This window comes from Heterodontus francisci, chromosome 26 (genome assembly GCF_036365525.1).
Source record: "Heterodontus francisci isolate sHetFra1 chromosome 26, sHetFra1.hap1, whole genome shotgun sequence".
Classification (NCBI taxonomy): Eukaryota; Metazoa; Chordata; class Chondrichthyes; order Heterodontiformes; family Heterodontidae; genus Heterodontus; species Heterodontus francisci.
In genome coordinates this window covers 62,344,496-62,360,458 of record NC_090396.1, presented here as the reverse complement: position 1 = coordinate 62,360,458, position 15,963 = coordinate 62,344,496, and the positions used below count along the sequence as shown (strand labels likewise).

Here is a 15,963-nt window from a genome sequence, read left to right as displayed (position 1 = left end):
ATTTCCCCTCTGGACCTTCTATATTCGGCCTGGTTCTTCATAGGATTTCCTACCTTGCATCTGTCATAAGCACACTTTTTCTTCATCTTAGTCTCTACCTCTTTTGTCATCCAGGGAGCTCTGGAGTTGTATGCCCTACTTTTCCCCTTAAAGGGAACATACCTTGACTGTGCCAAACTATCTCTTCTTTGAAAGTAGCCCATTGTTCATCTGCTGGTTTTCCTGCCAGCTTTTGACTCCAACTTATTCATCCCAGCTCCGCTCTTACCCCTTTAAGTTAGCCTTCCCTCAGTTAATTGTTCTTACCCTGGATTGCTCGATGTCCTTTTCCATATTCAGCCTAAACCTTATGATACAACGATCACTATCCCCCAAATGCTCTCCTAATGATACTTGATCAACTTGGCCCACCTCATTCCCAAGAGCCAAGTCTAGCAGTGCCACCTTTCTCGTTGGACTAGCAACATACTATCGTACTCCAATCCCCTTACAATAAAGGCCAACATGCCATTTGCCTTCCTAATTGCTTGTTGTACCTGCATGCTAACCTTTTGTGTTCCAGGTCCAAGCACGCCCAAGCGTCTCTGAACATTTACAAGTTTCACGCCTTTCAAAAAAATATTCTGCATTTCCATTCTTACGACCAAAGCAAATAACCTCTCACTTCCCCACATCATACTCCATCTACCACCTTGCTGCCCACTCACAAACTGTCTATATCTCTTTGCAGCTTCTGTGGCCTTCTCACAGCCTGCATTTCCACCTACCTTTAATCAGCAGCAAACTTAGATACATGATTCTCTGTCTGAATCATTAATGTAGATTGCAAATAGCTGAGGCCCCAGAACTGATGCTTGCGACACTCCACTGGTCACAGCTTGCTAACTTGAAAATGCCCCATTTATGTTTACTCTTTGTTTCCTGGCCCTTAACCAATGCTCTGTCCATGCTAATCTATTACCCCAAACTCCATGAGCCCTGATCTTACCTATTAACCTTGTGTGGCACCTCATCAAATGCCTTTTGGAAACCCAGGCATACTACGTATACAGGTTCTCCTTTATCTACCCAACTAATTACATCCTCAAAAATCTCTTTTGTAAAACCATGTTGACTTTGTCTGGTCATACTATAATTTTCTAAGTGCATTGTTAAGGCTTCCTAAATAATGTAACAGCCCCGACAAATTTCTCTGCAGCACCTGTGGAAGAGCCTGTCACTCTGGAATTGGCCTTTATAGCCACTCCAGGCGCTGCTTCACAAACCACTGACCACCTCCAGGCGCTTATCCATTGTCGCTCGAGATAAGGAGGCCAAAGAAAAAAATAATAGATTCCAGCACTTTCCCAACGACTGATGTCAAGCTAACTGGCCTGTAGTCCCCCGTTTTCTCTCTCCTTCCTGAAGTGAATAAGTCATTGCAACTTTAGTAATCCTACTCACCTCTTTCTCTCCGAATGCAAGGCTATTCCAACGGACTGGTCCTCTTTCAAAAACCACAGGGCATTTATAAACTTCGAAGAATTGCTGCAGTTGATTCAGGAAACTCTTCAAATTCTTTTCATTCCACGTTGAAAGGATATCAAACATTGACTGCATCAAGATTTCCCCAGCTATTTGTTTTCCCTTTGCTACATCAGTTTTTTTATTCATTCTGAATAGGTTCTTAACTTTGGCTTTCCAACCTTCTTCGGGTGCTGCACAGACAATATCATCATACTGATGCCATTCTAATTAAATACAAAGAGTTTCTTTTAGGAGTTAAGGAATACATAAACATACAAAAAATGCATTTGAAATGTTATCAGGCCCTAACTTCAAGCGTTTATCTACTCTTCCCTTAAGTCATGCAATGGGATTGCCTCAATTAATCTTTGTGGCAAAGCATTCCATGCTCCAACGTGTGTGTTTAGAAATTTCTCAGTCTCTTCACTCTTCCACAATAAGATAGCCAATGCTAATAAATGTATATAAATGTAGAAAAGAGTAAAGGACCAAACAAGGAATGTGCATGTTTCACAAAATATTCACAAAGCATGCTGATCAGGAAAGTGATTGGTTCATTGCAGATAAACGTATGAAATTGGTGAAGTTACCATTTTTGTGTCAGTATAATGATAGTTTGGTGCAAATTCAAGTTTAGAAGATATAAGTGGCTACAGTAACAAAGATGAGGTATTAGAGGGATAGTGCATAGATCAAAAGATTATATTATTGTGGTGTAAAATGCCCCATCTGGAATACTATGTTGAATTATAGTCACTTAATCATTGGAAACATGGTGCAATCCTTGAGAGGGTAAAGAGTTGAGCAACTAGACTATTCATCTGAAAGCTATGAATAAAAAGCTTGGATATTTAGCTTGTTCCCTTTGTAAAAGAAACCATTTTGTCTGAAACTTATCTGAATTGAGAAGGTGGGTAGCTGAGATCAAGATTAATTAAAAGGGGTTGATTTGTTCAAGTTAATGGCTTTTTCTCATTAAATTGTTCTAACATTCTTTGGGCTTTTGGATTTTGTGAACTTTCTCTGGTCTCCCATCTCCCAAGTAGAATCCCACCAAAATGTTGGTAAGGATATTTGTTAAAGTTGCAGTTCAAGTGGAATTATGAAATGAGTCTTTGCTGCTATACATCACAGTTTCATGCACTTAAATATGTATCTGCCTCAGCTGGTAGACACACAGAAGCAGAGAATGATACAGCACAGAAGGAGGCTCTATCCCAATAATCCTATAAATGTTTTCCTTTTCAATTATTTATCCAACTTGTTAGTTCAATGGATGAAAACTGAGAAGGTCCACATCTTCATAAGACTCTTCCTCTATTGATTGTTACCGTCATAAATTGGACTTTTAAAATACAATTTTCAAGTGACACACAATGTTTCTGTTAGCAGTTTGCATCACTTACAATCAGAGATCCCCTTCTTTTATGTGCTGCCCTTGCAGAGAGCACAACCTGGATCTAACAGATTGTGGTAAATTGCCTATTGGAATTTTTGTAAGATTCCCACTGTGATCTTCAATATCTGATCCAAAACATATCACACACTCAACAATGTGTTCACTGAAAAACAGCTACTTAATTATTTATATATACACCTTGACACGCAGAGGATATCAACATGTCTATATATATGGCACACACTCCTGTTCACAAATGTTACTTTCTGTTAACACTTTTCATCTCAACATTCCTAACACATTAACCGTAAGCTTCTCTCAAATAATTCACAATGCATTATCAAAAAGAAAACTTTTTCAGTAACTTGAATTTTCTACTGTTCAAAATATGAATTTTAATTTTCTTTATTATTTAAAATTATTTATTTCATTATACATGATTGAACTTATACATGGAATTAGCATTTGTATTTTAAATACATTTACTAGAGTTTGTACATGAAAACCTCAGCTTATTTCAAAAACTTGGGCCTTGACTCGATATTTTTACCTCAAACATATCTATACGTTCTGACCATGTGCAGTTTGCAGAATTTCCCCAACAGTATCTAATCCATCAGAAAGTGCAGGGTGCATCCCTCATCCTGTGAGGATTTGAGTGTTACCTGCTTTCTTTAAAAGTCCTTTTTTTTTTAAAATACTGAATTCTCAAAGCGTTATTTCAGGCAAATCAAGCGTTATTACCAAATGCTGCATTAACAAGAACTGCTTGGACAGAAAATGCCTGTGATCAACCACCTTTGATTGCAGTTTCTTGGTTTTCTTGAGAACAGAATTTTGTTTGGTCACTTGCCTGTTTATTGCTGTGAAACTTCAGTCAAAAATTCTTTCTTTTCAAACCATATTTGAAACTTAATGGATACAATTTAAACTTTAAAAACATGGACATTAAATTAATGAACTTGTCAACATTTTAGAAGGTAATTTTTTGCAGATGTTAGTTGTGGTTCAGTTGGTAGCACTCTGGCCTAAATCAGAATGTTGTGGGTTCAAGTACCAGGGACTTTAGCAGAAAATTCTAGGCTGAGGAAATACTGCACTGCCACAGCTGCCATCCCTTGAATTAGATGTTAAACCAAGACCTCCTCTGCTTTCTCAAGTGAATGTAAAATACCCATGGCACACTATGAAAGAAAAGTAGGAGAGTTATCCCTGGTGTTCTGTCCGTTATTTATCCCTCAATCAGCATCACAAAAAACATTTATCTGGTCATCATCACATAGCTGCTTGTGAGAGCTTGTTGTGCGCAAATTAGCTAGGTTTCCTACATTACAACAGTGACTACACTTCAAAAGTACCTCATTAGCTGTAAAGTGCTTTGGGACATCCTGAGGTCATGAAAGGCACTATATAAATACAAGATTTTATTTCTTTTAGAAATTTGTGTTTACTAAATACTGGAAAGATCAGACTTACTAGAAATGCATTATGACACAAGCTGGAAGCACATACTGTCAAAATACTACCCTCCCTCAAAAAATTTTTCTGCATGTGAATTTTAACAAGCAAAAGACAAGAACAAAAAAAAAGGTTGTCAAGAATGTAGAAAGAACTGTTGGTGCAAAAGAGGGTCCAGATAAGGTGGGGAAGGAGGCTAATCAACAGGAACTCAATAGGGGATTGTGGCTGGATATTTCAAAAAGGACCAAGGGCAGTTCAAGATCCCATTCTCCTGTGAACCGCCTCACCTGCAATGGTACAAAAACCCAACACTACCAGACCCTGCCCTATCCCAATGCTCCAAAACACCTCCCCAATCTTGATGGGTCCCACGACCTGCTCCACATATTTCCCTCCCCAAAACCTACCTGATCCCAGAACCCTGACTGCAGATTTCCTGATCCACTCAAATGCTTCCAGATTCCAGGGTGCTTCTCTGAGATCAGTGTTACCAGACCTCCCTTTTCAGGTAATGATGGCAATAAGGAGGTGATAGGAAGGCAAGGGAATATGGGCTGCAGTGGGAGCAATTGGGGGAGGGAAGCACAAACGATTGAGAAAGGGTATGAGAAAGGAACTACTAAGGGTGACATTTATTCTACAACCAAGACCACCAATGCATTCAGCCATTAGTGGCCCATTTTCCCTGTCCATCACACCACAGCATCTGAGAGGGAGCATGACCTTGGCTTAGAGGTAGCATTCCTACCTCCAAGACAGAAGGTGCAGGATGCAGAGCCCGGGCCACATTGAGCGGAGACTGGGGCTCCGGCTCTGAATTCTGGGTTGACATCCAGCAGGATACCCCCATCGGTGGGAGTGGATGAGTTTCCCCTCTTCCTATGGGTTGTGGTAGCCCATAAAACCCTCCCCTGTAATAGCCACTTTATAGTCTAGTAATAAAGATGGAAGGAGTGTTTACATTGTGGTCAATCAGGCAGTTATCAGTCTGCATACCCTTCCACTACTTTACAGTGCTGCCTAAGGGATGAGTGTAAAGATTCAAAAATAACCACCCGAAAGAGAAGGGAAAAAAGCAGCAAAAAAAGAGGGAAAGAATAGCTGAAGAGGAGAGACAGGGAGAGAAACTGCAAAACAAAGATAATAGACATAGGTAAGATAGCAATCATATTCTCTCACTTGCCATACTTAGCTGGAGGACTGGAGGAGCAGTCGCGGACCTAGGAGGAACTGAGACCGGAGCGGGAGCTATAAAGAGAGAGCAGGGCTCGACGCCTACACTTATCTGGAGGACTCGAGTAGCAGTCAACAGACCTAGGAAGAACCAGAACCATAGCGGCAGGCTGTGGCTGTGTCCCCGCCCCCCCACCCAATGCTCTGGGTTGAAAAGTGGAAAAACAACTAAGTGACATCACAGGAAATCTGTAATCTGATTGGTTGCCTCCACTGTACAGGGGAAGATGATGATTGGCAAGTAACTGGTAAGTTATTCTACTTACTACATTAGCAAAAATTAATTTGTTAGGCTAAGTAATGGCAGGGCAGTTCAGCCAAGTGGAACGTGTCTCCTGTGGTATGGAGGAAGTCTTGGATGCACCCTGTGTCCTTGACAAACACATCTGTAGGAAGTGTCACGGGCTGCAGAAGCTTCAGCTCTGGGTTTGGAACTCGTGCAGCGACTGGAGTCACTGTGGCATATCCACGAGGCCAAGAACTACATGGAAAGCACATTTCAGGAGGTAGTCACCCCGCAGCTGAAGAGAGCACAGGCAGAGAGGGACTGGGTGGCTGTCAGACAGTCAAGAAGGTCAGGGCAGTAGTGCAGGAGTCCCCGGAGGGCATCCTACTTTCCAACTGGTATTCAGTACTAAGTACCAACGAGAGAGAGGGTTCCTCTAGAGAGTGCAGCCAGAGTCATGACCAGAGCACCATGGTGGTTCAGCTGTGCAAGGAGAGAGGAGAAAAGACAAGCGAGCAATTGTGGTCGGGGATTCTTTAGTTAGGGGAACAGATAGGTGTTTCTGCAGTCACAGGACGTGATTCCAGGATGGTACGTTGCCTTCCTGGTGCAAGGGTCATGGATATCACAGAGCTGCTACCGAGCATTCTAGAGGGCAAGGATGCACAGCCAGAAGTCATGGTCCACATTGGTACCAACGATATAGGAAGAAGGAGGGATGATGTCCTGTAGGCTGAGTTTGGGGAGTTAGGAAAGAGGTTAACAAGCAGGACCTCAAAAGGTAGTAATCTCCAGATTACTCCCAAAGCCACGTGCTAGTGAGGCTAGAAATAGGAGAATACACCAGATGAATGCGTGGCTGGAGAGATGGTGCAGGATGGAGGGCTTTAGATTTCTGGTGCATGGGGACCTGTATAAGCCAGATGGTCTATACCTGAACAAGACTGGGACAAATATCCTTGCAGGAATGTTTGCTAGTGCTGTTGGGGATGGTTTAAACTAGTTTGGCAGAGGGGTGGGAACTGGAGAGCAGTTTCAGATAGGACAATTTCAGGGCAGGGAACGGGAGGCAGAAAATTAGCAAGTGGCTCTGAAAGATAGAAGAAGCAAAAGGTTAAAAAGTGTACAGCACAGGAATTTGGCAATGTTAAAAGGTATTTATTTAAACGAAAGGAGCATAGTAAATAAAGCCGATGAGCTGAGGGCACAGAGAGACACATAGCAACACAATATCATTGCTATAACGGAAATTTGGCTTAAAGAGGGGCAAGAATGGCAGCTCAACATACTTGGATATACAGTTTTCAGGCGGGATAGAAAGGGGATTAAAAAAAAAGAGGGTATAGCATTATTGGTTAAGGAATGAATTACAGCTGTGAGGAGGGATGATATGCTAACTTCATCATCAAATGAGGCCATATGGGTTGAGCTCAGAAAAAAAAAAGGGGCAGCCACACTACTCGGAGTGCACTATAGACTCCCAAGTAGTGAGAAGGAGATAGAAGAACAAATATGTAGGCAAATTTCTGAGTGCAAAAACTATAGGGCAATAATAGTTGGGAGATTTCAACTACTCTAATATCAACTGGGAGATAAACAGTGTGAAGGGCAATGAGGGCACAACATTCTTGAACTGCATTCAAAAGAACTTTTTCAGCCAGCACGTAACAAGCCCAAAGAGAGGGGCTGTAATTCTAGATTTAGTCTTCGGTAATGAAGCTGGGAAAGTGGATGAAGTAGCAGTGGGTGACCATTTTGGAGATAGTGACCAGATAGTTTTAGCATAATCATGGAAAAGGACAAAGATAAAACAGGAGTAAAAGTTCTAAATTGGAGGAAAGCAAATTTTACAAAAGGGAGAGGGGTGATCTGGTGAAAGTGGACTGGATACAGCTACTTGAAGGAAAATCAGTGGCAAACCAGTGGGAGGCATTCAAAAATCGAGATTCTACAGGCACAGTGTAGGCATGTCCCCACAAAGATAAAGGGTGGCAAGATCAAATCTGGAGCCCGCTGGTTATCTAGAAGCATACAGGATAAATTAAACCAGAAGAAGAAAGCTTCTGATAACAAATAGTTTAATACTTTAGAAAGCCTAAAGGAGTAGAGAAACTGCAAGGGTGAAGTAAAAAAGGAAATTAGGAAAGCAAAGAGAGGACATGAAAAATTAGTGACAGGTAAAATCAAGGAAATCCCAAAGATTTTTTTTTTTTTAGAATTAGAATATTACAGCGCAGTACAGGCCCTTCGGCCCTCGATGTTGCGCCGATCATCTGACCTACACTATTCCATTTACATCCATATGTCTATCCAATGACCACTTAAATGCCCTTAAAGTTGGCGAGTCTACTACTGTTGCAGGCAGGGCGTTCCACGCCCCTACTACTCTCTGCGTAAAGAAACTACCTCTGACATCTGTCCTATATCTTTCACCCCTCAACTTAAAGCTATGTCCCCTCGTGTTTGCCATCCTCATCCGAGGAAAAAGACTCTCACTATCCACCCTATCTAACCCTCTGATTATCTTGTATGTCTCTATTAAGTCACCTCTCCTCCTCCTTCTCTCTAACGAAAACAACCCCAAGTCCCTCAGCCTTTCCTCGTAAGACCTTCCTTCCATACCAGGCAACATCCTAGTAAATCTCCTCTGCACCCTTTCCAAAGCTTCGACATCCTTCCTATAATGCGGTGACCAGAACTGCACGCAATACTCCAGGTGCGGCCTCACCAGAGTTTTGTACAGCTGCATCATGACCCCGTGGCTCTGAAACTCGATCCCCCTACTAATAAAGGCTAACACACCATATGCCTTCTTAACAGCCCTATTAACCTGGGTAGCAACTTTCAGGGATTTATGTACCTGGATACCAAGATCTCTCTGCTCATCTACACTACCAAGAATCTTCCCATTAGCCCAGTACTCTGCATTGCTGTTACTCCTTCCAAAGTGAATCACCTCACACTTCTCCGCATTAAACTCCATTTGCCATCTCTCAGCCCAGCTCTGCAGCCTATCTATGTCCCTCTGTACCCTACAACACCCTTCGACACTATCCACAACTCCACCGACCTTCGTGTCATCCGCAAATTTACTAACCCACCCTTCTACACCCTCATCCAGGTCGTTTATAAAAATGACAAACAGCAGTGGCCCCAAAACAGAACCTTGCGGTACACCACTAGTAACTAAACTCCAGGATGAACATTTGCCATCAACCACCACCCTCTGTCTTCTTTCAGCTAGCCAATTTCTGATCCAAAGCTCTAAATCACCTTCAACCCCATACTTGCGTATTTTCTGCAATAGCCTACCGTGGGGAACCTTATCAAACGCCTTACTGAAATCCATATACACCACATCCACGGCTTTACCCTCATCCACCTGTTTGGTCACCTTCTCGAAAAACTCAATAAGGTTTGTGAGGCACGACCTACCTTTCACAAAACCGTGCTGACTATCGCAAATGAACTTATTCTTTTCAAGATGATTATAAATCCTGTCTCTTATAACCTTTTCCAACATTTTACCCACAACCGAAGTAAGGCTCACAGGTCTATAATTACCAGGGCTGTCTCTACTCCCCTTCTTGAACAAGGGGACAACATTTGCTATCCTCCAGTCCTCCGGCACTACTCCTGTCGACAATGACGACTTGAAGATCAACAACAACGGCTCTGCAATCTCCTCCCTGGCTTCCCAGAGAATCCTAGGATAAATCCCATCTGGCCCAGGGGACTTATCTATTTTCACTCTTTCCAAAATTGCTAACACCTCCTCCTTGTGAATCTCAATCCCATCTAGCCTAGTAGGCTGTATCTCAGTAATCTCCTCGGCAACATTTTCTTTCTCTACTGTAAATACTGACGAAAAATATTCATTTAACGCTTCCCCTATCTCCTCTGATTCCGCACACAACTTCCCACTACTATCCTTGATTGGCCCTGTTCTAACTCTTATCATTCGTTTATTCCTGATATACCTATAGAAAGCCTTAGGGTTTTCTTTGATCCTATCCGCCAATGACTTCTCGTGTCCTCTCCTTGCTCTTCTTAGCCCTCCCTTTAGATCCTTCCTGGCTAGCTTGTAACTCCCAAGCGCCCTAACTGAGCCTTCACGTCTCATAAGCCGCCCTCTTCCTCTTGACAAGCGCTTCAACTTCTTGAGTAAACCACGGCTCCCTTGCTCGACAACTTCCTCCCTGCCTGACAGGTACATACTTATCAAGGACACGCATTAGCTGCTCCTTGAATAAGCTCCACATTTCGTTTGTGCCCATCCCCTGCAGTTTCCTTCCCCATCCTACACATCCTAAATCTTGCCTAATCGCGTCATAATTTCCTTTCCCCCAGCTATAATTCTTGCAAAGATATTTTATCAGTGCATTAAGAGCAAGAGGATAACTAAGGAAAGGGTAAGGCTTATCAGAGATGTACAAGGGAACTTATGCATGGATGCAGAAGATGTGGGCAGGGTTCTTAATGAGTTTTATGTCTCTGCCTTCACAAAGGAGAGGGATGATGCAGACATTGTAGTAAAAGAGGAGGACTGTGAAATATTAGACAAGATAAGCATAATGAGAGAGGACGTTCTTGAGGGTCTGACATCCCTGAAAGTGGATAAATCGCCGGGGCCAGATGGATTGCATCCCAGGTTGTTAAAAGGAAGTCAGGAAGGAAATAGCTGATGTGCTGAGGATCATCTTCAAATCCTCACTGGATACGGGTGAGGTGCCAGAGGACTGGAGGTCTGCGAACATTGTACCATTGTTTCAAAAGGGTGCGAGGGATAGGCCAAATAATTATAGGCCGGTCAGTCAGACCGTGATGGCAGGTAAATTATTAAATTCTGAGAGACAGGATAAACTGCCACTGAGAAAGGCACGGATTAATCAGGGATAGTCAGCATGGATTTGTTAGGGGAAGGTCATGTCTTACGAACTTGAGTGAGTTTTTTGAGGAAGTAACAAGGAGGATTGATGAGGGTACTGCAGTTGATGTGGTCTACATGGATTTTAGTAAGGCATTTGACAAGGTCCCGCATGGCAGACTGGTCAGAAAAATGAAAGCTCATGCGATACAGGTGAATGTGGGAGGTTGGATCTTAAATTGGCTCAGTGAGAAGAAATAAAGGGTAGTAATCGACAGCTGTTTTTGCAAATGGAAAGCGGCGTCCAGTGGCATTACACAGGGCTCAATGTTGGGTCCCTTGCTGTTTGTGGTATATATCAATGATTTGGACTTAAATGTGGGAGGCATGATTGGGAAATCTGATGACACATAAATTGGCCGTGTAGTTGATAGTGAGGAGGATGGCTGTAGATTCCAAAATTATATCAATAGCTTGGTTGAGTGGGCAAAAAGTGGTAAATGGAATTCAATCCAGAGAAGTGTGAGGTACTGCATTTGGAGAGGGCAAACAATGCGAGGGAATACACAATAAACAGGAGGATACTGAGAGGGGCAGAAGAAGTGAGACACCTTGGACTGCATGCCCACAGGTCCCTGAAGGTGGCAGGACAGGTAGATAGAGTGGTGAAGACGACATATAGAATGCTTTCCTTTATTGGCTGAGATATAGAATACAAAAGCAAGGATGTAATACTGGAGTGGTTAGCACCGCAGCCTCACGGCTCCAGCGACCCGGGTTCAATTCTGGGCACTGCCTGTGCGGAGTTTGCAAGTTCTCCCTGTGACTGCGTGGGTTTTCGCCGGGTGCTCTGGTTTCCTCCCACAACCAAAGACTTGCAGGTTGATAGGTAAATTGGCCATTATAAATTGTCCCTAGTATAGGTAGGTGGTAAGGGAATTGAGGGAAGGTGGGGATGTGGTAGGAATATGGGATTAATGTAGGATTAGTATAAATGGGTGGTTGATGGTCGGCACAGACTCGGTGGGCCGAAGGGCCTGTTTCAGTGCTGTATCTCTAAATAAAAATAAATAAACTGTCTAAAATGCTGGTTAGGCCACAGCTGGAGTATTGTGTACAGTTTTGGTCACCACATTACAGGAAGGACATAATTGCTTTGGAGAGAATACAGAGGAGATTTACAAGAATGTTGCCAGGGCTTGAAAGTTGCAGCTATGATGAAAGATTGGATTGGCTAGGGTTGTTTTCCTTAGAACAGAGGTGGCTGAGGGGTGACTTAATTGAGGTGTACAAAATTATGAGGGGCCTAGATATAGAGTAGACAGGAAGGACCCGTTTCCCCTAGCGGAGAGGTCAATTACCAGGGGGCACAGATTTAAGGGGATTGGTTGAAGGATTAGAGGGGACATGAGGAAAAGCTTTTTCACCCAGAGGGTGGTGGCTGTCTGGAATTCACTGCCAGGAACGCCGGTGGAAGCAGAAACCCTCAACTCATTTAGCAGGTACCTGGACATGCATCTGAAGTGCTGTAACCTGCAAGGTGGGATTAGATTGGGTGGCTTGTTTTTTTGGCTGGTGCAGACACGATGGGCTCAATGGCCTCCTTCTGTGCCGTAATTTTTCTATGGTTCTGTAAGATACTCTGGGAGGTGGAAGGAATTATTTATTTCACAATTTGTGACAGGTCTTGAGGTGCAAGGTGTTTCAGTTCAGATGCACTTCCAACTTTTCTAATCTGTGTTCACAACAGACAGGCCACTGCCATTAGCAGAGCAAGGTTCCTCAGCACCAAAACAAGTACCTTGATAAGCCATGAGTGGGGTAGCGTGCAAACAGGTCAGACAATCACCCCTGAATTATGCAACAAAAAAATACTGGAGATTATGCCATATTCTCCGGTCTTCTCCAAAAGTACTTCAAAAACCACACTTTGAGTAAAGCAAATAGTCAGGTTTATTTACAAGCTATATAGTACACAGCTGTAATAAGTCACAGCAAGTTAGTGAACACTCAAACACTGATTTGTAATGAGATGTGAAAGTAGAGCAGGATCTGCAAGTAGCCTAACCGACGAGCTCACGTGTCAACTCCAAAAAAGGAAAATATTTATTTCCCTGCACAAATATGGCGTGACAGAACCATTTTTATATAAAAATAAAGTGATTTTAAAAATTAGACTGGTTATAGAAGCAGAAGAGGTTAATAATACAAAGCTACTTACCTCCTTCATTAAGCAAGCTTTGCTTAATATGTAAACAGCGATTAGCGATACAATCATCAGGTGTATCCCACTTATAAATTAACTCAAACTCCAATTTATGATCATGCACAACTGCATATTTATAAGGAAGCTTTTTATCAATTATATTTTTATGAGCCAAATGGTATCCTTCAATCAAGTATCCATGTTCTCCCAAATCCCTGTTGATTCGAAACAGAAACAAATAATGCGATAATTGATTTATATGGACAAGTAATGGGACAGCAGGTCAGTGATTGGTTGGTGAGTTTTTTTTGCTCTCTAAGCTAGGCAATGCTATAAACTAGAAACCTATTATTTATACTTATTTTAATAATTTAAACTAGCTAAATTAATCAGTTTTATTAAAAAACTAATAAAACAAGTGAATTACATAAAACTTTAATTAAAATATATAAAACAAGGTTAGAGATGGCAGTGCAAGTGGTGTGCCAGGAGCAGGTGGACTTTGTGGAGAGCAGTGTGATATCAGGCAACGACATCTCCAGTAAGTCGACAACTCGAGGTACTTTGGCTTAGACTGATTGAGCAGGAATCTGAGGTGCAGATATGGTGATGCATTAGGGAGGGGGAGGGGGAGGGGGAGGGGGAGGGGGAGGGGGAGGGTCACCTGCACATTTTGACCGAGTAGGCAGTGACACCCCTTAGGTTAGGTAACGGTTCAGAATGGATCAGCGGTCAGGGACAGGACGACATGATTGCGAGTCAGGCAGGTAAAGGGCCCGCAGGTGGTGCGGTAGAGCAGCCTCAGCCATTGTCGAATAGACATAAGGTATATATGAACAGGATGGATGAGAACAAAGATTGCAGAGAGGACTGGCAAATTGACCAAAGCACCAAGATACAGGTCATTCGGGGGGGGGGGGGGTGAAAGAGAAACAATAAGGAAAATGGTAGCAGTACTCAAACAATTAAATCTCTCAAAATGAAATAAAATGGAAACCTACTTGGTTACTGTCATCTTCAATACATCTGTGTCCCAGCCTTTGACAAGACCGTCAGATCTTACAACAATCACATCTTCATCTGGATTAAATTTAAAATGCTTCGATAATATTGCATGGAAATAAATGACAACAGTTTCATCCCGCTTTAAAACTGTGTAACTGTGGATTAAAAACATGGGGTTTTTTTTAAAAAAAGGAAAATTATTGAAAGACTCAAAATATTTGGCATTCAATTTTATTATTTCAGCTTCAATTTATTTCAATCCCCATTTATTACAATGAGCTTACAAATGCAAGAAATATAACTGATGTTTGGTAAGAATGTAACCGGTCATAGCTGTGACAGGCTTTACTCAGTGGATGAGCTGCAGTGACAGCTAGAAGCCTTTTGGGACACAGGAAGCTGGGTGTGGTGGTTAATTTTTTTAATGAGTTGAGAAGGGGTGAAACTGTCGGAATAGCATGAAGCATGCAGGAGTTAAAATAAGCAGACTAGATGGATGTGAGGCAGCAAAAGAGAAAATACAGGGCCCTGAAGCATGAGGGGACATGACGAAAAGCAGGCAGATGGGATTGAACAAAAACAGCCAGTAGGCTGCTGCTCATAACAGGCCAAGAAGCAACAAACAGAATGGGCAGCAACGAAAATGATCTAGCACAGAGTGGGTGACTGGGGAAGAAAGTAGGAAGGTGGGAGGGCAAAGTAAAATAAAACTGTAGAGGCCATACAGAAGCCCTGAGAAAATTGAAAATTGAAAAACATAAAATGTAAAGAAATTGTATTCGTAAGCAGAACACAAGAGTTGGGAGAAAAAAAAAAGAAATTTGTTCCAAATGCCACCTACTGATCAAAGTATGTAATCATGGTAGCTCAACTTAACATAGAAAACTTCAAAGGGAAATAAATGTCTACATAAACTGACACAAAAGTGTAACCAAGATTGAAGATTGCAAAAGATGACAACATTTTAAGAGAAGGCCTGTTATTATTAAATAGATATGTACATTACCAAACAATTTAATGTAAGAGGTACCTGGGAAGTAAAAAAGTAATGTTTTCTCCATTCAAGTGACTCCAAGATATCTAGCAATTATTGTTACTCTTCAGAATTGGACTTGGTGAATTTTGAGAGAGCTATAGATATTTTGAGCGAAAATCTTTAATAAAAAGTAGAGTTCTATGCAAATCTGCAACATCAGCAATGGGCAGCACAGTGGCGCAGTGACGCAGCCTCACAGCTCCAGCGACCCGGGTTCAATTCTGGGTACTGCCTGTGTGGAGTTTGCAAGTTCTCCCTGTGTCTGCGTGGGTTTTCTCCGGGTGCTCCGGTTTCCTCTCACATGCCAAAGACTTGCTGGTTGATAGGTTAATTGGCCATTACCCTAGTATAGGTAGGTGGTAGGGAAATATAGGGACAGGTGGGGATGTGGTAGGAATATGGAATTAGTGTAGGATTAGCATAAATGGGTGGTTGATGGTCGGCACAGACTTGGTGGGCCGAAGGGCCTGTTTCAGTGCTGTATCTCTAAACTCAACTAAACTGCACATCAAAAATCAAAAACCCACTTCTAAGATTTTAGAAATCTAATTCTAAACTTACCCAATACTTGGCAAACATAGCTTTGTTCAGTAAATGAGGCTGAATTTTATGACGCTGGGCCTGAAAGGTGAAGGTAAGTCCGCTTTGGCCCTTTGAAGACACCACCCCTCCCCCCCCCACCAATAGCACTAGGGCAATTAACTGCCCTGCGGCGGGGCCCCCATCCCTTCAAGGACAGGATCCTGCTTCCCACAGCTGCCAGCCAAAGAGAGGACCTGCAGCTCAGCAGCACCACTGGCAGGCCGGGGTCCAAACCCATCACTGAAGCCCCAGACCCACAGGTAAGCATGGCGGGGTCGCCTGGACCCATCCAGCAGACCCCAGCAATTGGGTTGGGGGGGGGGGGGGGATTCAATGAGGGAAGGGCCACAGGTTGCCCACGGAGGAGGGCCCCAACCCCACAGGCCTGGTTTTACTGGGCGACCTCCCCACATGACGTAGGTACCCATCTCCCACTGCTGCT

The 15,963-nt window shown here is 42.8% G+C and overlaps 1 protein-coding gene across 1 annotated transcript in view; it reads right to left on the bottom strand.

Moving 5' to 3' along the window:
• Window positions 1-15,963, bottom strand: part of rnf213a (ring finger protein 213a) — a 237,406-nt gene that overhangs the window by 179,157 nt on the left and 42,286 nt on the right. The window contains exons 7-9 of the mRNA XM_068058651.1: window positions 13,900-14,058; window positions 12,914-13,113; window positions 1,444-1,730 (exon numbers count right to left, since the gene is read on the bottom strand). Of these exons, the coding sequence (XP_067914752.1) occupies window positions 1,444-1,730; window positions 12,914-13,113; window positions 13,900-14,058 (646 nt within the window). The remainder of the gene's footprint in view (window positions 1-1,443; window positions 1,731-12,913; window positions 13,114-13,899; window positions 14,059-15,963) is intronic.